Raw genomic sequence first — 23,407 nt, 5'->3', positions numbered from 1 at the left:
AGAAAGAAGGGTAAAACTTTAGATTACGGCCCGGAATGTACCACATAATTAAACAGAATTTTGAATGTTACTAATAGTAACAATAATGTACCTCTACAGTAAATATTTGTAGGTAAAGGGGAACAATATTCAACGTTTTGGGGAAAAGAATATTGATACTGTAAGTATTCTGAAACCTGACTAGCTCGATGAAAAGATGATGACAGTATCAATCTCCTTTTTGTTATTGTAAAAGCAGTGTCAACATTCAGAAAAATTTAAGGTTTAGAAGACATAAGCATAAACAACTACAGGATTTTCTTTATGCGTGTATTATCCCTTCTCTAGTTTTATTATTATAGCAAACATGAAACAAGGGGAAATGATGTGTTGAAGAAAAGCACGAATGAAGAACACAGCTGCCTGTCAACTGTAAATAAGTTTTGACTTTAGGATACATTCTTTGATTGATTTTAGGATTGTTGGTCACTATTTTGATGAGCTTTAATGTGTACAATGTGTCAAATCAATTTTGATCTTTTGAGACTATATAATCAAGAGTTCAAGAGCGGTTTGATTTGGATGTTTATTGTGGCATGCAGCTCCCTCATAAATATTCTTTAAAGTATCCTTACTCATACCCCTTTATTCCCTAAACTTTACATATTGTTCCCCTTTATCTACAGTTATGTACTGTAGAGGTGTATTATTGTTACAAGTAGTTACGCTGTTAATCCTGTTTAATTATGCCGTACATTGTGAGCCGTAATCTAAAGCATCAATGAAAGAAGAAAGAAAGAAAGTGTGGTGAAAAGAAGGAAAAATTTAATTCCTAGTTTCAGTCTTATTTACTGGTTGCTAAGTAATTTTCTAAATAAAGTCAACAAGGTGCTTTAAAGGGACAGTTCACCCAATTTGTTATTTGTTGACAGTTATAACGTTTTCAGTTTATCAATGAGTCACCAGTGTGCAGTCGCCATAATGATTTTAATTATAGTTATATTATTGTTTTCCCAAGGCCATGATTCATATTTTGCATGAAATGATAGTAATCATGGCAAGTGATCCATTTACCCACTTAACTGCTGCATTACCTCTGGCAGGTGTTCAACAGGTAGGTAATGCATGTGACTATGTTTGCACTGCTGTGAGTTGCAGTCTCAGCTGCATGTATGACAACATACAGACTATTAGGTGTGTGTGGTATGATCTTATACTTTCTCAAGGGACTGTCACATGACTAGCTTGCTTTGTGCTGATTGGAAGAAAGGACTGGAAAAGACAGGAATCAGACTTTCAAAGCTCTGAATGAAAAACATATGGGGGAGCGTGAGATAGAGAAAGAGAGAGCGAGAGAGGGAGAGAGAGAGGAGGGGAAGGGGAGCACACTCACACCCTTTAGAGAACTCGCAGGAAGGGAAAGAGAAGCACACATTCTATCCCTCAATTCAATCTCTAAAAAAACATTTTGCGTCTCTTCAGTCACAGCAAGGCTGCTGGGCTCTCAGTTAGTCAAGCTTCAGTGGAAGTCACAAACATGTCCACGTCAATCCTGCGACGAAATTCCAGCATAAAGAGACTGCAGAAGCTCGAGAGGTGAGGTGGTTTTCATTTGTGTGTTTCTTTGTGTCTGTGACAGTTTGAATTGTGGTCTTCAAATGGTAACTAGAATTAGTGACACTGCAAACTGACAGGTTTCTTTGCCTTTATGAGGCAAAGTTCATCATGAAACCCCAAGTCTGCATTTTATTTATATCTATGAATATTTAATTCCTAAACCTAAATCATGACTTTTAACTCTTATTTTGCTGATGGTGGTGATTTATTATCTGGCAGTACAGCGAAGCACTGGACAGTCATGTGGACAGAGATATATTTTATCAGTCACCGCAGAAGTTTGCTGAGTGTTAGGGGTCAAACAGAGGGAAACTAGGAGGATGGACTCTTTCTGTTGTGTTTATCAGCTCTTCAGGAGCTTGCAAGTGGGGTTAAAGTTCTCATAGGCTGTTTAGTGGACATGCATTTTAAGGTCAAAGAATGTATGATGGACACATTGCCAGGCAATTAAGCATACATGTTAAAACCTAAGTTTGGATTTTGAGGTTGGTGGGGGGAGGGGATTGTTGGTTAAATGAGTTTTCACTGAGGTTTGAGTCTGGTCATAACATAAGACACGTCTATCCTACAGGATGTGACTATATTTAAAAACATTGTCCCGTAGCCCCTCTAGATAGCTCTCGCAGCACATGGTGACTTAATTCATGACATCATATGAAATGGCAAAGAAAGGCTTCAATAGCTTGAGTTACTGCTGAAATTTTCCTAAGGGCGGTGACATCATTTGGTAGTGTCTCTGATCACCCCCTGGTCTAAATCTGCTGTGATACGGAACAGGCCCCACCCACTCTGCCCCGAGGACCTGGAGGGTCCTTCCTCTAAAATGTGCAGGAAAATGTGAGCGGTTTCAACACCCAGCCACTCACCATGATGAATGGAAATTTTACAAAGGAAAGAGTACAGTTGCATTTACTGTAATTCACCCTAAATTTTTAAACATTTTGTAATTGATCAGGGATTAAAGAATTGGACTGCATTCAATGTTGACTGCCTGAGACTGTACAGAATCTAGAGACTTAAGTTTTGAATTCTTCTGGTTGTGCTGATGTGTAAATATAGATAAAAAATTAAGATCATTTAAAGGAGTAGTTCACTTTAAAATAAGCCCCCATTGACTTTTCATGGTATTTTTTATTGAACTACTCCTTTAAGAACTTTAATTGCGGCAATTGATTGGCGTACAGAAGACTTTTCTAGCAAGCTAAATTGTAGTAAGCCTAATTGTTGTTAGCTAATAATAGCTGAGGTCTGTGCTGTTGTTGAAAATATTTTGCAAAAGTATATTTAGATCTATGTTAATGATATGCTCCATTTGTTTCTCTGTACCAGTTGCGGTTTGTTTAGCTTTTGTAATGTCAACCTCTATGAAGGAAGTCAGTTAACCTCTTCCTGTCAACCTTGCTCTTCCTGTCCCAGTTTATCCGACTTCCTTTTCAACCCTGTCTGTTAGATGACCCTTATCCCTACAGTATTATTATCATGATTATGTATTATTGAAGAGGATTTTATGTTATCTGAAAGGCGGCAGACTCGGAGTGCAGGGCAGCCACAACATTTGTCTTACTGAATTCAGTTCTGTATTAAGATGGTTGTCCTGGGTCCTATGATGACACTGTTTGTCATCATTTTAAAAGCGTGTGTTTCCAAAAGTTTTTTTTAAATGGGTTAGCCCTTCAATGAACAATAAATTGCCCTGTCTGGAATCACATAGACAAAGTAAACAATAGTTATATAAAATGCAGTATATAGTGTAAAATGACATGCATAGGTTGTATGGTTGTATTGGAGAGTTTGTCTTTACAAATAACATAATGATGAGCTGGCAGAGTGCCATGCTCTCAAGGTGGATTGTGGAATTGAAAAAGTGTGGCGAAACTGTGCTGAACTACAGTGTTCAGGTGTTGTAAACCACATTCATATTGGGCATTCATATTCTGCAGGTACAAAATGGTAGAATTCCCTTGCTTTAGAAATCGTTTTGTAGGTGTGGAATCCATGTAGCAATTAAAAAAATGCTTTTATTTGTAAATGCAGAATGCATGATGCATGCACACAAAAGATTGACAGTAGAAGATGTATTGATTAGCAGTATAATAAAGGTAAAAAAATTACTTGCTTTCTAAAAGAGAGGGCTAGCCTTGAGCTCTACCCTACATCCCCTACTTACTTATCAATAACATAAATAAATAAAAGTAAATGTATATACGTGGATAAAAGTAAATGTGCACTTATCATGGTTGTCAAAGTCTTCCTGAAATTTTGTGTATTAATATTTTCTTTTCTTTTGTATGCAGGCTCACTGCTCAGCGCAGTCTGGAGGATGCAGAAGAAATTGAGAGGGAGCACAGAAGACGTGCAAGAGCCAGTTCCTCTGCTGAGCCGCAATCCCCGGTGACCCCACAGGACACCCCGCAGAATGCACAGAATCTGGGCAATCAGTCAGTATCAAAAACTTTAAAAACACACCCCAAATCCATACAAGAGTGTGTTATTTGTTTTGTTTCCATGGAATCTTATCCCTAGAGTGTGACTCACACCCACTTTTCAGTTTTTCTCTTTGTGTGTGTATATTCATCTGTTTGATAGTTTATGTGTGTATTAGTGTCAAAACCGCACCTGATCTTTTGGATTCAATCACAGATGGATATTGTGTTCTTTTCTCACTCAAGTCGTATAGGGTGTTGTGTTTTTGGCATTAGTGCAAGAGGTAATTCTGAATGTGTTTTACTGTTTTTAGGGGTCAGAATGATCTGGCTCCACGTTCTTCATCATCTTTTGAAGAAGACGAAGGCTTCGGTGATTGGACACAACAGCTGAGTAGGAGAAAGCAGAGTCAAATGGCGCAAGTCAATGTAGAACCACATTTAAATGGCTCTCATTTCTCGAAACACCAACTTTGTTCCAGCTCTGCTCAAAGTGAACTGTATCAAAATGGCGTCGACATGTATGACGCAACTACTTTTAAACAGACCCGATCACCCCTTTCAAATCAGAAAAACCTTGATGAGGGTGATGATGAAGATGATAATGTCCGAGAGAAAGAAAGAAGGGATGACATAAACACAGAGAGGAAAGAGAAAGAGTTCAGGCGATGGTGTGAAGAGGAGGAGAATCCAGGAAGAATGAAAGACAATGAGTCCTGGAGAAGAGAAAACCAGAGATGTGATATGGATGAGAAGGTAAGATGTTTTAGTAGGTAACACAACTAATAAACCTTACACGTAGACCGGTGCAACTCATTGTTTTCTAAATGTCTAAATGTATTTTGTAGAATACAATACATTTGTAAAATTGTACTTCATGGCATTTACATTCACATCCAGACCTCAAAGGTGCCTACAGTAATATATTTAATGTCAGAGCATATACATCTTTATAACTCTCAGGGTATGGAAAAGAAAGCAGAGATGAAGATATCCTTCACCTCCACAATCCTCCTCCAACAGAATGGGAGATTAAACAGCACTAATCGACTTGATGGGAGGCAAATAAATGAAAGGTGCAAACATTTAACACACAAGCATGCACACTTTTTAGTGATAAAACAAGTCAGAAAAACATCTACAGTCTTTTTTGATGAATGCAATACATTCCTAGCATGAGTTTTTAAACGCACGTAGTAGCGAAATTTCACACTGATGAATGTGTGCTTTCAATAAGCATAAAAAATATAAAAACACAAGAAAAACTATTTCAGAAGAATGTCTCAATGTGTTGTTCTAAACAGAGATGGAGAAGCAACAGCAATGTTTTACACATACTGTACAGAGTGTGTGTTGAGAAATGATACGTTAGGTGAATTTCATAACTTCCCCAGAGCAAACTGTCCTTCACTTCAGCCTGTTTAATCGTAGGTCACAGAGAAGCATGGAGTCTCCAGTTGATTCGGCAGATCTCTGCACATCTGAGAGGTACAGTCAAACATTCTTCATACTCATTCATGCTAATTGTGTTAATGATATGCCATTCATTTTCTTAATCTCTTGGTATTTAGTGTTTCCGAGGATGTGTTTGTAAGGAGCAGTGAAGAGAATAATCAGCCCAGAGATACAGGAGATCAGGTACAGAGAAGGATGATAGAAGATGAGAGAGACCGGAGGAGGAGGGATGTGATGGAAAAGCTGAAGCGGTTGAGTATATCCAGCGGAGATCCAGAGGAGCCCTTCAGTCCTCTCAGCCCCAAGAGTCCCTCCTACATGGTAAATATAATGATGATATCATCAGCATTAGACGCTTCAATATGTCAGAAAATGACATTAAACACATTACGATTCATTGAATTATTTTCACATTTGCTGCATTTAAACAGCAGATAAAAAGAATGCAATTATTTGATAATGCAATGCTTGTTTAGTTTATTGTTCTAGCATCATCATGATCTGGTGATCTGTGACACTAATGCTACCAAAAGCTACAAAATAAAGCAACCAAAATAACAGCATGTACAGAACAGTAGTTAAAGTGTTTCTAATCTAAATCTAATACAAAGCATTTCATGCTTGTTGGTTTTCATTGTTTTAACATCTGAGCACCAAATCTCTAAAATAACAATAAACTACAAACACTTTGCAGAAACGAAAACAAACAGTCGTATTTAAAGTGTAAAATCTAAAATATTTTTGTGAATGTGGCATCTGTTCTGGTGTTTTTCCTTTGCTGTGTGGGATTCTCATCTTTTTCATTGCAATGTCAGTGCGGGTTGGGTTAGAACGAGGACCGAACATTGCTGAGGTGCTTTGTGTGTGTGTTTGTGTTTGTGTTTGTGTGTGTGTGTGTGTGTGTGCTTTGCGTATGTGTATGTGCTTTGCGTGTGTTTGTGTGTCTGTGCTTGCTGGTTTCAGACTGAGGGTGAGGAGTGTCACTCAGAAGGTTCAAGTTCGGTGAGTTGCTTACTTTGTGCTTGTGCATGACAGTTTCAGACACATTAGAGTGTGTTTGTGTGCTTTTCTTCACCTCCCTTTTGCTTTATAATGCCGGAACTGCAATTGTTCTGTTGCTGTCTCTCCTGTTTGTACTTACACAAATAATAATATGTGCAGGTCACATCATACAGATACAGGTAATAGACACTTATGCTGAAAAAACTTGTGGCAACCTTTAAAAGCAAACAGGAAGTGGGTGCCAGGATGATTTATTTTAGCAATAAATACTTCTCATCCTGTTGTGCAACAATGAACCTTTATGGCCATGACATGTTTTTGTGAAAGAAACAAAAGAGTTTTATATGAGCAGCAAAGACTGTGAGCAACCAGGTGAAAAGCCTCCATTAATTAAATTTGACATCAACATCTAATGACTTTGCATTGAAACATTATGGCCTTTTGCAATTATCATCTGTTGCCCAATAAAATTGCACTTGCATGTGTTCTGCAAAATATATCTTAAAGCATTTTTAAACTTAAAGGTCCAGAATGTAATTCTTTTGAGGATCTATTGACAGAAATGCAATAAAATATACATGACTACATCGTCAGAGGTGTATGGATAGCTTAAATAATGAAGTGTTATGTATTTATTACCTTAGAATAATGGGGTCAGATTTGTTACATTTTTCTGAATAAATAAACTACGATTCGCAAATAAATATAGAGAGTTTCACAAACATTTGTTTTAAAAATGTGGCTTTTATATGCTTGATGCAAACATATTTTTGTACATTAGGTAATCAAGCATTGTTTTAATATTTCAATGTGTGTATTCTGCACATTTGTAAATCGCTTTCTGTGCATTTGTGAATTGCTGCACGCATTTGTGGATCACATGATGTTAAATATACCATGGACCGTGACGTCGCCCGGAGTCCCTGGGAGGGGTGCTGGAAAGTGCTCCGACTGGGGACTCCGTCGTCCTACTGGGGGACTTCAACGCCCATGTGGGCAACGACAGTGACACCTGGAGGGGCGTGATTGGGAGAACGGACCCCCTGATCTGAACCCGAGCGGTGTTCAGTCATTGGACTTCTGTGCTAGTCACAGTTTGTCTATAACGAACACCATGTTCAAGCATAAGGGTGTCCATCAGTGCACGTGGCACCAGGACATCCTAGGCCGCAGGTCGATGATCGACTTTGTGGTCGTTTCATCTGACCTGCGACCATATGTTTTGGACACTCGGGTTAAGAGAGGGGCGGAGCTGTCAACTGATCACCACCTGGTGGTGAGTTGGATCCGATGGCGAGAGAGGAAGCTGGACAGACTCGGCAGACCCAAACGTACTGTAAGGGTCTGCTGGGAACGCATGGCCGAGTCTCCTGTCAGAGAGATCTTTAACTCCCACCTCCGGCAGAGCTTCAACCGGATCCCGAGGGAGGCTGGAGACATTGAGTCCGAGTGGACCATGTTCTCCACCTCCATTGTCGAAGCGGCCGCTCGGAGCTGTGGCCGTAAGGTCTCCGGTGCCTGTCGAGGTGGGAATCCCCGAACCCGGTGGTGGACACCGGAAGTAAGGGAAACCGTCAAGTTGCAGAAGGAGTCCTATCGGGCCTGGTTGGCTTGTGGGACTCCTGAGGCAGCTGACGGGTACCGGCAGGCCAAGTGGACTGCTGCCCGGGTGGTTGTGGAGGCAAAAACTCGGGCCTGGGAGGAGTTTGGTGAGGCCATGGAGAAGGACTATCGACTGGCCTCGAAGAGATTCTGGCAAACTGTCCGGCGCCTCAGGAGAGGGAAACAGTGCCCTACCAACGGTTTTTACAGTGGCGGTGGGAAGCTGTTGACCTCAACTGGGGATGTCGTCGGACGGTGGAAGGAGTACTTCGAGGATCTCCTCAATCCCACCGTCACGTCTTCCATTGAGGAAGCAGAGGCTGAGGGCTCAGAGGTGGACTCGTCCATCACCGAAGCCGAAGTCACTGAGGTAGTCAAGAAACTCCTCGGTGGCAAGGCTCCGGGGGTGGATGAGATTCGCCCTGAGTACCGTAAGTCTCCGGATGTTGTGGGGCTGTCTTGGCTGACACGCCTCTGCAGCATCGCATGGCGGTCGGGGACAGTGCCTCTGGGATGGCAGACCGGGGTGGTGGTCCCTCTTTTAAAGAAGGGGGCCGGAGGGTGGGTTCCAACTATAGGGGGATCACACTTCTCAGCCTTCCCGGGAAAGTCTATGCCAGGGTACTGGAAAGGAGAATACGGCCGATAGTAGAACCTCGGATTCAGGAGAAACAGTGCGGTTTTCGTCCGGGCCGTGGAATGCTGGACCAGCTCTATACCCTCTACAGAGTGCTGGAGGGTTCATGGGAGTTTGCCCAACCAATCCACATGTGTTTTGTGGATTTGGAGAAGGCATTGTCCCTCGTGGCATCCTGTGGAGGGTGCTTCGGGAGTATGGGGTCTGTGGTCCTTTACTAAGGGCTGTCAGGTCCCTGTACGGCCGAAGCAGGAGCTTGGTTCGCATTGCCGGCAGTAAGTCAGGCTTGTTCCCAGTGCATGTCGGACTCCGGCAGGGCTGCCCTTTGTCACCGGTTCTGTTCGTAATTTTTATGGACAGAATTTCAAGGCGCGGCCAGGGCCGGAGGGTGTCAGGTTTGGGGACCACACGATCTCGTCTCTGCTATTTGCGGATGATGTTGTTGTGTTGGCCCCTTCAAACCAGGACCTTCAGCATGCACTGGGACGGTTTACAGCCGAGTGTGAAGCGGCTGGAATGAAAATCAGTACCTCCAAATCCGAGGCCATGGTCCTCATTCGGAAAAGGGTGGCTTGCCCACTTCAGGTTGGTGGAGAGTTCCTGCCTCAAGTGGAGGAGTTTAAGTATCTTGGGGTCTTGTTCACGAGTGAGGGAAGGATGGAACGGGAGATTGACAGACGGATCGGTGCAGCTTCTGCAGTAATGCGGTCGATGTACCGGTCTGTCGTGGTGAAGAAAGAGCTAAGCCGCAAGGCGAAGCTCTCAATTTACCGGTCAATCTACGTTCCTACTCTCACCTATGGCCATGAGCTTTGGGTCATGACCGAAAGGACAAGATCCCGGATACAGGCGGCTGAAATGAGCTTCCTCCGCAGGGTGGATGGGTGATCCCTTAGAGATAGGGTGAGAAGCTCGGTCACCCGGGAGGAGCTCGGAGTAGAGCCCCTGCTCCTCCACATCGAGAGGGGTCAGTTGAGGTGGCTTGGGCATCTGTTCCGGATGCCTACCGGACGCCTTCCCCGGAAGGTATTCCAGGCCCGTCCGACCGGGAAGAGACCCCGGGGAAGACCTAGGACACGCTGGTGGGACTATGTCTCCCGGCTGGCCTGGGAACGCCTCTGTGTCCCCCCGGAAGAGCTAGAGGAAGTGTCTAGGGTGAGGGATGTCTGGGCATCTCTGCTTAGACTGCTGCCCCCGCGACCCGGCCCCGGATAAGCGGAAGAAAATGGATGGATGGATGGATGGATGGATAGTTTATTTATTCAGAATAATGAAACAAATTTGACCCCATATAGAATGAGCTATTTCTATCAACAGACACAGCGGGTCCCCCTAAACGGAATTCACCATGTTGTTTCTACATTAACCCTAAACAGACAAACTGCTCTACAGAGAACAATTCGTAAAGACGTTATCTCCTTCAGCAAAGAAGCATAACATCTTAGTCCTGTGCCACTGTAGTCCTTTGAAAGGGAGGGGCGGAGTGAGCTGTTGGTTGTTATTCGCTACCTTACCGCTAGATGGTGCTAAATTTAATAAAATGGACCTTTAAGATTGTAAAAAGCTTTCAAATATTTCTAATTAAATGTATTTCCAATTAAACATATTGTTTTACTGTCCATCTACAGATCACCGAGAGGACTGAGTCTCTAAACCGGTCTATTAAAAAAAGGTGAGTGTACTTGCGCTGTTGGGTGTTTTGGTATGGCATCATGGGTTCATTTTTGGTTATGCAAGCCAGGATTATACATTGAATGTTGCCATCAAAAAGATTTATTGACTCGACAGAATTTCTCTTTGATCAGCCTATGAACAGGAAACATTAATGATTCATTCACCAGTGAACAACTGTTTAGTGTTTGGGACATTGTTCACCTTTCACTCAGGCAGACATGACATGACATGTTGTCTCTTCTCTCTCTCTCTCTCTCTCTCTCTCTCTCTCTCTCTCTTTCTTTCTCTTCATTGAACTAGACAGTAAAAAATAGCTGTTTGCCTGTGTAGTTAACATACTGTCGACATACATATAAAACATATATACAGCATTTTATACATCTATGTTTATTATAGTCAAAAAATAAATCTGCAGTGAAAGAGAAATTATACCCAGCTACATTGAGCAGTTGTTTGTGTCCAACACTACAGTCTCATGTGAATAATGGTGTTGTTGTCTTATATCTTTAAGTAACTAGTTTCATCTGTTTGTGTACAACAGAAACAGCATTAAAAAGACGCAACCTCCAACCATCATCTCTAAATTAGATGGCAGATTGGTGCAGTACAACCATGCAGTTGAGGTGAATTATACCTTATACCTTTGTATTGTTATGTGTACAACTTTCTGCATGTATGTAAAAACTGCATTTACATTGAATTGTACATGTGTGTGTGTGTGTGTGTGTGTGTGTGTGTGCGTGCGTGCGTGCGTGCGTGCGTGCGTGCGTGTGTGCATACAACTTGAATTACCCCACCCAGATCTTACCTGCACCTGATCTGATGTTTACCACTCCCTCGCATCTCTCTGTGTGTTTTCAGCATGTCCTGACATCTTTTCTCTGAGTCATGCTGATTCTTTCAGACGTCCTTGCTTTGAGTTTGTCCTCTGTTTTTAATCATAACAGTCAGGAAAGTGCAAATCCCCATGGCACATGTGTGTGGATACAGGTGACATAATCACATGGTCTCTGATATCATGTTTTGAATCACATAGGTGCTCTTTTCTTATGACTAATTCACACCTGGTACAGATTTTAACATTCCAGCTCCACACCTGCACATCCCCACAACAAAGTCACAGTGTGTGAGGAATACAATAGAAACACCTGTTTTCATTTATGCATATTAATTATTTGTTATTTTAAGGACTGTTTTGTGTATCTTGTGTGTAGGCTGTCTCTTTAAGTTTCTAGCCATTTATAATTTATGCTCCAATATATATATATATATATACGTTTGAACTCCTTTCAGGGCACTTTTGCAGTCAGAAGCTTGTTGGTTTAACCTGGAGGTGTTGTCTGTGTATGTGTTTGTTCAGGAGAGCAGTAAGGAAGGAAATGCAGCCAAGCAACCACTAATGGATGTCCCGACACCAGAAGAACCTGTATCAGCTCGGAAGACACTGTTTGAGGCAGGGGAAGCCTGGAATCAAACTCCAGGAAAGACCACGCCCTCTAAGGTTCATATTGTCGTCCCATCATCCACTATTTATTAACATAGATGTGATAATATATTTTAAAGCACCGGTGTAAATTATCACTCAAACACAGTGATTGTGTGATCACCCAATATTCAGTTAAGATACTGTAGTTGATTTATTGTTGAGTTAATGTTAAATTAACATTGATTCAACAATAAATCAATGATCTTTGCTATCTGGGGTGTCACCTCGATTCAGAAATGGAGTGAATTTACAGATCACACAGTCAGTCAGATTGATCAGTCAGGTCTGCTTCAATGTTATAAACAGCACGTGTGTGTGTGTGTGTGTGTGTGTGTGTGTGTGTGTGTGTGAGAGAGAGAGAGAGAGAGAGAGAGAGAGAGAGAGAGAGTGAATGAGTGAGTGAGTTAAGGGTTTTGATAAATAATTAAAAAAATGAAACATTATGGCTCTGTTTCAGGACACAGATGGAATCAAGGTGGGTGTGGCAGATCTAATTAACCAATGGGTAAAGGGAAACTCTGATGTCAGCTGCAAAAACCCCTCCTCCAAAACAGTAGTAAGTATTTCCATGTAAATCACATAAACTACACCAGTGAAGGCCTCAATGTCCTCTTTTTAAATCATCTGGGTGAACAGAAATTAAACAAAAATTTCCCCCAGTTTCATTTATGGCTTTTCATCGTTCTTCTTCTGAATCTACTATGCCGTTTCTTCTTTTCCTGTAGTTCTCTTCTTTCCACTTTCTGCTGTTCTTTTCATCCTTCCCAATAAGGTAGATAATTCTTATCTCACTCTGAGTCGATTGGTTTCAGTGATTCCACAATTTCTCATCTGATTTCAGGTTCTCACATTGGTTTCAAAATACCAATGTGATCCACCAGGTTAAATACTTTCAATATCATCAAATTACAGAGAAGAGTTGTACCTGAAGATATCAAAATCTAAATATCTGAACTTGTGTGCCTTTTGTCTACACTATTTTATTTAAATTATTAAATCAGAATATTTTGGTTTGTTTGTGTGCTTATTTTATTGTTCTTACAGGAATTTACAACAAGATTTTAACTTTATAACACACATTTACAAAGACATTTTCAAATGTCCAATTCAAAGAAAATCAAAAACGCTTACCTTAAACTTGCCTTTTTTAGATGAGTTACTGTAGCTGTCAACTTTTAGTAACCACTATGTGTGAAGGGATTAGTGTTCTATAGTTAAAGTACCTGCAGTGTTAGGGGTCTTTTTCTGTATCAAGCTTGTTGTTTTGTTTTCTGATGCCATCTAGTGTTTAAAACCAGAACAGACTTTTTGCCATGACAAAAAACATCATTAAATAATCTGAAATTTAGTGTTAAGAAAAAAGATTCTCATTGTTTTTATACATTTTATATATTCTATAAATAATAATTGTTGTGTGAATGTGTGTGTTAATCTCAGGACATTAAGGCTGGAGAGGTGCATAACATAAAATCTATGTGGGAGAACATGGGAGAAACATCCCCTCAGGATGAACTACATGGAAAGGTACATCGTGCTGTCTAACTCCTCTTATCATTAAACACTGATAAGTCAAACAACTGTGAAATAAAAAGCTGTTATTTCATACATAAATATGTCTGTAATTTGTTATACTCACGTCTTGCTTGCCTGTTAGTTTAATGCAGCATTATTGTATCTTTAACATTACAGGGACACGGTGGAAAAAAATACAAATTTGTTGTAAGTGGGCATGGAAAGTACGAGAAGGTCTTAAATGAGGATGACAAAAACTGAGAAACAAGTAAGAAATGTACTCTCTTTAAATTTTTTCAAAAATACAAAATATAAATACTGCATACAGATTATTGTCTTAATAATTATTAATGCTTTATCAAAGCAGACTAAAATAAAAAAGTTTTACATCATCTTTGTCATATACTACAGATAACCTACTTAAACTGATGATTTAGCAGAATTTAAAACATTGGTGTCAAGGGTAAAGCAGATTTTTTAAGATTTATGAAAGTTTATGAGTGTTACGGAGCTTATTGTGGTTTCTCACTCATAAAAAATCATATTAAAAACATTTATTCTGTGTTTGTATCTGATTTTTTAAGATCTGTGTAGCTAGTTTACTACTGTATATAAAGAGTATGTAGCTTTAGTCTACAAAGATCAATTTGTGCAAGTAGAGTTTGTTATCTCGAAAGCATGGGATTTTAGTCATCTGAATTTGATAAGAACAAGTCTACCCTGGAATACATAGCCATTATTATAAAGAAGTGGATAACAAGTGAATCCATAAGCATTAAAAATGACTTCATAGGCAACTAAGTAAGAAAGTAAGAAAACAGTCAACACTCAAATGGTTTTAAATCTCAGTCTACGAAATGAACACACATACAACTATTCTATACATACAGTATATAATGACAAAATTACACATTTTAGTATGATTTCATTTTTTATTTTAAAATACCTACAGTATATACCTCCCTAAAAAGCCACAGGTTTAATTTTTCTGCGTGGTTTTAGATGCGAAATGTGAATCGCCCCAAGGCACTCTATTCTTAGCCTGCCAGCTCACCCGACCCGTCTCAGATGACATGATATAACTTAACCCTTAAATCCATACCATGGCAAACCTCTCTCTGAGTTTCCTTTTTTATCATTCTCACCATTACGTTGTCAGACCGTGTCTACTTCCTTACTCTCCACAGTTCACATCCTGAACAGCTGCACCCATCAGTCGCCCTCTCAATGTAGGAATGCACTAGGCCTCAGTTTCTGCTGACCAATCCCTTTACAGTACAGCACTGCTCACAGCAGACATCACTATATAGCATATATGTTTAGATTCCGTCAGTGATTAAATTAAAAAAAGTTCAGTTAAATTCACAGTCTGTAACGCAAGAGTGCTTTTCTAACATTACAATCGGATAATTCAACATTTACATCAACTTATCTATTGTATCAAGCATCTGTAGTTTTTGTTGTAGGAGGCCCAAATCCTTTGGCTGTTCTGTTGAAGTCCTTTGGCTCTTCACCTTTCTGTTTGCGATTCAGCAATCCTCTCTCAAAGGTCGTCGCTATTTTGGCTAGAGGCTTAGCAGCCGCCTCCTTCAGCTTCCGAGCATTAAAGCGCGGGCTGTATAGAAGGATGGGTAGGCGATGGACAAATGATGGAACTACTTGGTCATCCTTTTCTAAATTTTTCTGCTCTTCCTCTGTTTTGTCGGCATGTATCTGCTTCATAATGTTTTCCTTCGTGGAGAACATTTGAAAAAGTATAGCATCCCACATTTTTAATGCCCTGGGCTCTGCTTTCTTTTTCACTACGTCTTGATCAGCCAACTCTTCTGTGACACCTGCAGACTCATTCTTATCAATTGTTTTTATATCTACGTTCTGGGTGTTTTTCTCAATTTCGGGCTCGGGAAAACTAGGTTCGTCTGGTTCAACCACCATGTGCTTTTTTAGTTTTGTCCAGCCGCTGAGTTTGGCCTTAAGGCCTTTGGGTTTCTGAGCAGCTTTTAGTTCATTTTGTGTCTTGTCTGATGCAGGTTGAGAAGGAGTCTGACTGCTTAGTTTGTCATTTGTGCCTGATTTGTGGATTTTATTTCCACCAGATACCTCAGTGTCAACAGCATCATTTGGTCTCTCAGCGGTGACAGAATTTCTCAAAAAGTCTTCAGATTTTGAGGCATCACTGATGGACTTTGATTCTTTGGCTTTATCATCAGTGATAATGTTGATTTTTGAACCCTGAGCAGATACATGTGATGTCTTCACAACCATGCTTGACTCTTTGACTGCTGCAGTTTGTGATGTTTCTGATTCTTCAGATGAAGAGAGTGATAGAGATTTGGCCACCTTAAGAAGCATGGCAGCAAGGTTAGGTTCTGCACCTCGAGCGGTGGAAGAAAAAGGTGATTTGTTATTGGAACATATTAACGATTTCTGAGAATCAGATTTCAAGGGTATGGCTTGTGTGTTATCAGGCAGTTTGGCATTTGCGTGTGATTGTGTACAATCTTTTAATTTAGAGTCAATTGTAAGTTTAGCTGCAGCTTTGCTGGCAATGTTCATGTTATTAGATTTCTTAATGTCTGGTGTTAAATCTACAGGTGGTTTTGACTCTTTTATGGCACCAGTAAGAGAAATCAAGTCTTCTTTTTTGTTTTGCAGTAGAGATATTTCAATTGCCAACTGGGTGACTGGAGCTTCATTGTAAGATGCCTGTAAGACAACTACAGGTTTCTCAGAAAAAATATGTGCATCTGAAGGGGGTCTGGTTGTTGTGTGTGAAGGGCTTGGCATAGATTTCAGGCTGGTTTCGTGTTTTTGTATCTGCTGATTTTTAGCTGCATCACTGTTTAACAAATGTTGTAGGGTAGGGGATGTTTTGGGGTATACGTTTGATACAACTGCAGAGTTATTTGCTCCTATATGAGCTGCGTCTATTTTCAGCAAATCTGCAGGTTTAGTTACATCTGGTTTGGCGTAACTTGCAGTATTGGGTGCATTTGATGTATTTGAGACACCATGTTTGGATAGGTGTGTCATAGAGGGGGCTGTAAAATTGGATGTTCCTGAGCTTGTGTGAGCTGAAGGTTTAGGTTCTTCTGACTTTGGGAGGTATCCAGGTTTAATATCAGGAGGGATCTTATTGTGACTTCTGGTGTCGGCACATGGCATTTTAGAATATTTTTTGTTAGTTGAGTTTGATGTGGTTTTATTCACAGTGAAACCTTCCATGAGTTCATTGTTGATGTTTATGGTAGTGTGTTCACTGCTTGCAATGGTAGTAGAAGAGTAAAGCTGGTGTTTTTTTAAAAACATCTTGGCTTTCTGCTCTGGAGTTGGAGAAACTTGTGACTGCCTTGTTTTCTCTGATGCAGGGTTAAAGCTTTTGGTTGGATATAGAGATCTGTGTGCATTCCCTGACTGAGCTATTTGCAGTGGGATGTTTTGGACAGACAACATTTTCTTTGTTAATAATTCGACTGTATTTGAGTTCGGAATATTTGATTGTGCCATGGGAAAAGGATAAGTTGGCATTTTTTTTCCCCCTGCCGTGAATGGAGGAGTGATGTTTGTAGCCACTGAAATTTGTGTTCTTGAAGCGTCTGATACAGCAACACTGGATGGGTTTGCTGACTTTTGTAAAGGTGCATATTCAGTATTTAAAGCTGGAGGCCTTGGCACCCCAGGTAGTGTATCTTGTTTCCGTGAAGTTTTAACTGCTTTATCCGGGGCATTGTTGTTTATAGTTTGAGTTTCAGTTATGTCAGTAATTGGTACCTTTGTTGCGAGCTGTGAGGGAGATACTGCCGCAGAAGGTTGTAAAGCCTCTGAAACTTGCTTTTGCACATCAGATGATACTTCACCTTTGATATCAGATTTGACATTGACTATTTCTTGAGATCCTGTTTCAGAACCTTTTGATACAGAATCGTTTTTCAAATCTTCTTGTACCTGAGGTACAGAAGGATCATGTTGTGAAGGGACCTTGATTCCACCATACGCAATGTATTCTGCAGGTGTCAATCCATAATATGTCGACTTTCGTTTTGGGACATTGGGTTCATTTTGAAGTGGTATCTGGTTGCCCATAAAACGTGCTGGTGGTCTTGGTGACCAATATAAAGGAGTACTTGATGTATAAGTTCTAGAGGGAGCAAGCATGGGCTTTTCTTGATTTGTATTACTTGGAGCAGAATGAGTTGGTGTCATTATATAAGGCTCTGAAGTTTCCGTTTTGGACATTGAAAGCTGCTGTGGAACCGTAGATGTAAGCATCTCACACTCCCTAGAGCTTAATTTACTCGATTCAGCAAGTGTCTTGGATAATGAAACTGCACATTTAGAAATCTTTGCTGTGAGACATTCCTTAGAATAGGCCTTGGAAATAGATGATTTGAGTCCTGGGGCAAATTGAATAACACCGTTTGGAGTGGAATTGTTTATTTTATCCACAGCAGTTTTTGGAAGGACAGCATTATTATTATCAACTACAGCACTTAGATTTTTCACATTAATGGATGAGGAAGGTTGTTGCCAATGATTCTGAGTTTTCTGTCCCAGGTAGTTTCTTGACGATGCTGTCGATTCCATTGTGGATGATGAAGTGGTGTTTACTGTAAACAATCGTTGATTATCCTCAAAGGTTTCAAAAACAATGTATGGTTGTGTTTTTGGTTGACTTAAAGGGGTTTTAGCCTCATATGCCATTGCTGCATTTTGTTTAGCATTCATTGGGTCCTGTTTTGCACTGGATGGTCTTTTAAAAGCTGTCTCATATGATAATGTGTCCTGAACAGGTGGTTTTGATACCTCATAAAATGAGGTCTTTGGAGTGAATATCCTAGTTTGTGGAAACAGAGGTATTTTCTGCACTCTGGAAGTCATGCCTGTGCCAAATTGTGATTGCTCAGGGCCGGTTTCCATAATGTGATCATTTGCAAAAGGCTTGGGAGTAAACAGTGCAGGTGCAACATTCTTATTTTCTTCATTCATGATGTGACTCTGTGTAACCTGTGTCTGGTAAGCAGATGACAAGGATGATGTCACATTTGAAGCGGGTACTTGAACTGGCGCCAAAGTGGGAGCTTGTGTTTGCGCTGAGGCTTGATAGTTATCCACACCATAACTTTGTACTTCTTCTGATGGATCATGCCTAGTCACTTCTCCTAATGGCTGGGATTGAAGCGTTTGGCTGAATGCTATCTCAAATTGTGCATCTCTGTACGAGTCTGCAGTCTGCTCTGTGTCATCATCAAAAAGAAGCGATGAGCATGTGTATAGTGGTGCTATCTGATGCTTCAGGGATCGGGCAGGGTTGGAGTATGAAAGTGTAGGTATGGAACTGTAGTGTGAGCTATTGGCGGAGTGCAAATATGGGGAGCTCGAGTAGTGGTGGAAGGGGCTCGTGGAGGAATATCGAGAGTCAGTTGTCCTGCTGAAGAGAGGGGTTTCTGGAGTCCGGGGAGGAGTGGAGTGGTCACTGTGCTCTAGATCAGGACTGGCTTCATTCACTGGAGATAGGCTGGACCGGAATGGGATGGGTGTCTGAGAACAAGAGCAGACTTTCTTCTTAGCGTTTTTCTTTAGTAGGTTTTGCAGACGGACGTTGTCTCTCCCTGGTTTGGGCAGTAGAGGGGGAGGGTACTGCAGTGGAAGCAGGTTAGGTTGGCTACCGTAGCTTAAATCCATCAGCATTTCAACACCTGCATCAAAGACAATCTGATGTTATGCATAATATTCACTGTAAAAATTATTTTTTTCGTCCTAAAAATTGTCCTTAAAGGGATAGTAAAATATTTACTCACCCTCATGTCTTTCAAAACCTGTACGACTTACTTTCTTCTGCAGAACATAAAAGAAGGTATTTTGACCAATGTTGGTAACCAAATAACCTCAACCATCATTGGCTACCATCATTAGAAAAATCTCTAAATAACTTATTTTATGTTTCACATAAGAAAGAGTCACGAAGAACATGGGGAAGAATAAATGATGGCAAAAAAGAAATTGGGGTGAACCTTTATACTGTACATGTTGATAACAAAAACGATTAGATTAACTTGAAGCATATACTGTACTATGTTCAGTACTTGATTTCTGTCTGTTTTTGTAAAATAAATACTTGCTCTGTAATCTTTTGAATAATGTATTTATCTTTTCTCTCTTTAGCTGGCTGATAATCACAGAGATGGAAAAGGAAAAGATGCTGTTATACATGTGATCATCTCCATCATTAACATACAATATTGCATGTTATTATTTACATTATAGAACTTTTAAATACAGAGTAAAGTTTCTCTTTGAAACTCTTTCAAATGATACTCTTGAATCAGTTGTCAGACTATTTAGTTTGGAAAAACGTAACCACCAGTATGTATTTAATAGAGAATCAGGTCTGGAAGATACTGGGAATCAGTGAAATAAACTTGTGATTTTTAAAATAACATTAAAGTAATTTGAAATGTTGGGGAGCATTGAATGCTTAAATTTAAATGTTGAAATGGAAATACAGTATGCACTGTAGGCTGTGTCCAGAAAAGAAGTAACGGAGCAATGTTTTTTACACAAAATTCTCAGCCTTTTTATTGTATGCTTTTTTTCTGTTTGACTATACTCTCCGTCCTGCTATTGTTTTCTCCATGTGTATGATTCTGCCAGATTATTGTCTCATACAGGGAAGAACATTTAGTTCATCTTGATACATACCCCAATCTCATGAATTGCATGAATAAAATAATGCATTTTTATACATTTGTCACAAAATGTTAATAAAACCGTAAATCTGGTTTAGGTTTTGAGGTCCTTTCAGCTTGGCTGTCTCTGAGCTACTTTAGGGTCGGTGTATATTCTAGTGCCTGTAGCAGTGTTGTCCCTGAAATGTGAGATGCTCTACATTTTGTTTTTGCTTACTGAAAGGCACACAATAAGGCTGGAAAAACATCCTAGATTCATTCTTACTTCACAGAAATGCATGGATACACATTCATTTTTTTTCCAACATCAAAAATCTGTATAATTTATGCATAAGCTTTACATAATATTTGTTTGTTTCTCTTAAAATAGACTATAAAGCAACCATTAAACAAATTTAGTAACCTCAGAGGACGAACTTCAATGTCTAATCCTTAGGCTTGTGTAAGACTGATCTCTCTAAGTATGTGTTTTTCTTTGGACCGGAGACCTTTGAGATCACTGCTAAAGAAGTAGCTGACTGATATCTGAGCCATGTCTTATTTAGCTTCTGCTCTCTAAACTTACAGTGCAAAGACTTTTGTGTACAGTCTATGGCATTCCAATACATTATTTTACAAATCCAGGTGTGGTGGTAGTGCCATGAGCATTTGTGAGACTCACAGTAAAGCTGGTAAAGAGAGGTGTGCTGATCTGAAAAATGTTTGTAAACACATATAAATCAGTCAGTGCAATTGTACTTCACAAGCACCGTGGCATTTGTGTGTTAGAAAAACAAGATATGCAAATGCAACACATTTTCTTTTTATATGTGCATATGTCAAACAAAGATGCTAAATGAATCCGCGTTCAATAGTTTTAAAGCATGTACTTTGATAGCACTTTACAAGTCTTGTGCTGGTCAGCACATTGAGCTGAGGCCTAATCTCTCACACAGATGCACGCACCAGTCAGCTACTAGCACGTCACAGTCACGCTGTTAATGAAAGCTGAAATGTTCAATTTTGGGGGGTTTACCTGTGCGAGTTCTCATGTGGAAATAAGTTTGCGTCTGTAGGCTCCAGCATCGAGTGTGGTGGGGGAAAGATTAGTTGAACAGAGCTACAGGACATGGTGACCTACCCCTTTTCCATGCCAAAAATAAAACTCCTCGCCCTGAATTTTTGCCACGCTCTGACAGCCAGTAAGCTGTAACAAGACAGGGGGTTTCCACTTCACCTGAGATGTACTGTATGACGGGGCCGGAGAACGTGTTGTGTTGTCAAAGGTCTGTTTCTCCTTTTCTCCTTTCTGGTCCGTTGAAGGCCATGTGGAAATGTGATATCTGTTACAATGGTTATGCTGTTAACCTGTCTGTTAACCATCTGCATTGCTAAATGCTATTTAGGGAGATTCAGTTCCCTGTGTCTTTCATCTCAGCCTCCCTTTAATCCTGTTATTAACTCAGCTGTTAGCACCCTTAAAAATTACAACAATTATGTCATCTGAAAGCAGTGGCTGCAGGAAGACATCTGAGGCTATTTCAGTTTTTACTTTTTTGGATAATCTATTAACAGAAATCCAATTTAATAAACATAGCTATGTCTTCAGAGGTGTATAAAGACCTTAGATAATGAAGCATTATGTATTTATTACCTTAGAATGAGCTATTTCTGTCTACATACAGGTTCCCAATTGCATGGAATTCACCATGTTCTGCTCTACAGAACGGGTTTTTTTGTAAATATGTTATCAACTTTGACAAAAAAGTGATAAAGTGACAACGTCTTAGTTCTGTGTCAGCCACCAAAGTGATTCGAAAGGGAGGGGTGAACAGTGCAGTGAGCCGTTCAATTCACCGCCAGATGGCGCTAAATTTCATACACTGGACCTTTAACGTTACATCAGCAGTCTAACACCTAATATATGTTTTTGGCTTTTTATGACTTTATAAGTGCAGAAATGAGAGAGGGAGGAGAACAGGAATTGGTTCCACAAGCTGAGTGGAGTACACAATGTACTGTATATCATTACATTTCAGCTGTTTCTTATTGTTATCATGGGTTTATTTAAAAGTATTTTCCCAATATTTATAAGGTGTGATCATACTTACCGAAAATGGAAACACAGTTACTTTCATAATTCTCCAACTTGACTATTAGCATCAGTGCTAGTTGTTATTTATGTACAAATAAAAAGCATGACCCACAGTCCACAACTTCCACACAGTAAAAGTTTTATGCCCCTCTGTTAATGTCCTGCATGCCAAACTCATTTAAGCATGTTCGCCCACTTGGGCTAAATTTTGCTTGCCTTGTGCTATGACAGATATAGCAATTGGGCGTCTCAGCCTTCCAAATCTGATCGGCCTTTCATCAAGCACATTCTCTGGGTCTCCTTATGGTCCAGCTTCCCTCCTCCCAAGATTACTTCCTCAGCCAATGAGGCTACTTAGAAGATCAAGTATCAGTATAACTCAAGGACTTAATAGGTTTCAAAGTTTGCAGAACCCGGCAGCCCGTCTTCGCCATCAAGACACTCTCTTCTTTCGGCTTTTCTGAGGTAAGGGTTTGGTTAAATGTTCAGTGTGTTCAAGACAAAGTTGGATTTAGGATAAGCAGAAAGCTATTTCCCTCTGCTCACAGCTGATGGTGCTTTCTTTTTTAATGCTATGCGGATTAGTGTTTGTCACAATAATTTACAGATTAATCTTTATAGTAGTAGCAGAATTTGATGTTATTTCTTCTACCCTAAATAGTTTCACATCTTATAGTGAATGCTGTATGTAAATTAAGATTTTAATATGCTGAATGCCACATGGGCTATGAAATCTGTCTAACAACTGTGTAAAGAGATTATGGGGAGGCAAAATAACAAAGTTTAAATATATACGCTTTAATAATGTAAAAGTGAGGACAAAAGTTTACAATTACATTGACATTAATGCATTTGGTAGACGTTTTTTATCCAACGCAAATTGCATTGGATTGTACTATACATTTGTATCAGAGTAGGCTACGTGCAATCCCTGGGATTGAGTTCTCTCTCAGTGCGGGATGGCATTGTGTGAATAATACACCTAGGCTTTTAACAACCTCCACAATGCATTTTAGGATTTACAAATAGCTGGCCTTCTCTTTTCACTTTAGAGGCTTAACAATGAACAGCTGACAGCAGGATAACAGCACAAACAGGGCAGTCGTACTATAACAATGCTGTAATGATTTCTCAGTTATACAGTTATACATTGGCATGGGTACAATCGATTTTATGACCTGTCTGTTATGATAATTCTGTGATTGTAATGTGAGATAGCATTCACGTGTTGGTTTCACGTCAGAATAGAAACATTGGGAA

At 40.0% G+C, this 23,407-nt stretch overlaps 1 protein-coding gene across 2 annotated transcripts; it reads left to right on the top strand.

Moving 5' to 3' along the window:
• The first annotated feature begins 1,262 nt into the window (after positions 1–1,262).
• Positions 1,263–20,479, top strand: lsp1b (lymphocyte specific protein 1 b). 2 transcript variants are annotated; one of them, XM_079463107.1, is made up of 14 exons: positions 1,283–1,575; positions 3,891–4,034; positions 4,334–4,775; positions 4,983–5,095; positions 5,451–5,507; positions 5,591–5,795; positions 6,438–6,476; positions 10,344–10,387; positions 10,931–11,012; positions 11,750–11,890; positions 12,333–12,431; positions 13,313–13,399; positions 13,565–13,655; positions 19,550–20,166. In XM_079463107.1, the coding sequence occupies exons 1-13, from the start codon at positions 1,517–1,519 to the stop codon at positions 13,646–13,648; spliced, it is 1,596 nt and encodes a 531-aa protein (XP_079319233.1). In that variant the 5' UTR covers positions 1,283–1,516; the 3' UTR covers positions 13,649–13,655; positions 19,550–20,166. The 2 variants fall into 2 exon arrangements, with proteins under 2 accessions (XP_079319234.1, XP_079319233.1); XM_079463108.1 differs by lacking the exon at positions 6,438–6,476 and having other exon boundaries at positions 1,263–1,575; positions 19,550–20,479.
• The last annotated feature ends 2,928 nt before the right edge of the window (positions 20,480–23,407 follow it).

This window comes from Barbatula barbatula, assembly GCF_947034865.1.
Source record: "Barbatula barbatula genome assembly, chromosome: 1".
Classification (NCBI taxonomy): domain Eukaryota; kingdom Metazoa; phylum Chordata; class Actinopteri; order Cypriniformes; family Nemacheilidae; genus Barbatula; species Barbatula barbatula.
Note: the sequence above shows the minus strand (reverse complement) of the source record. Positions and strands in the feature narration are given on the sequence as shown.

Excerpts from the sequence above, each read along its gene's own strand:
- lsp1b (XM_079463107.1), top strand. The coding sequence starts at position 1,517 with ATGTCCACGTCAATCCTGCGACGAAATTCCAGCATAAAGAGACTGCAG. Across the intron at positions 4,035-4,333 it reads GCACAGAATCTGGGCAATCA|GGGTCAGAATGATCTGGCTC; the intron begins GTCAGTATCAAA and ends TACTGTTTTTAG. Across the intron at positions 12,432-13,312 it reads ACCCCTCCTCCAAAACAGTA|GACATTAAGGCTGGAGAGGT; the intron begins GTAAGTATTTCC and ends TGTTAATCTCAG.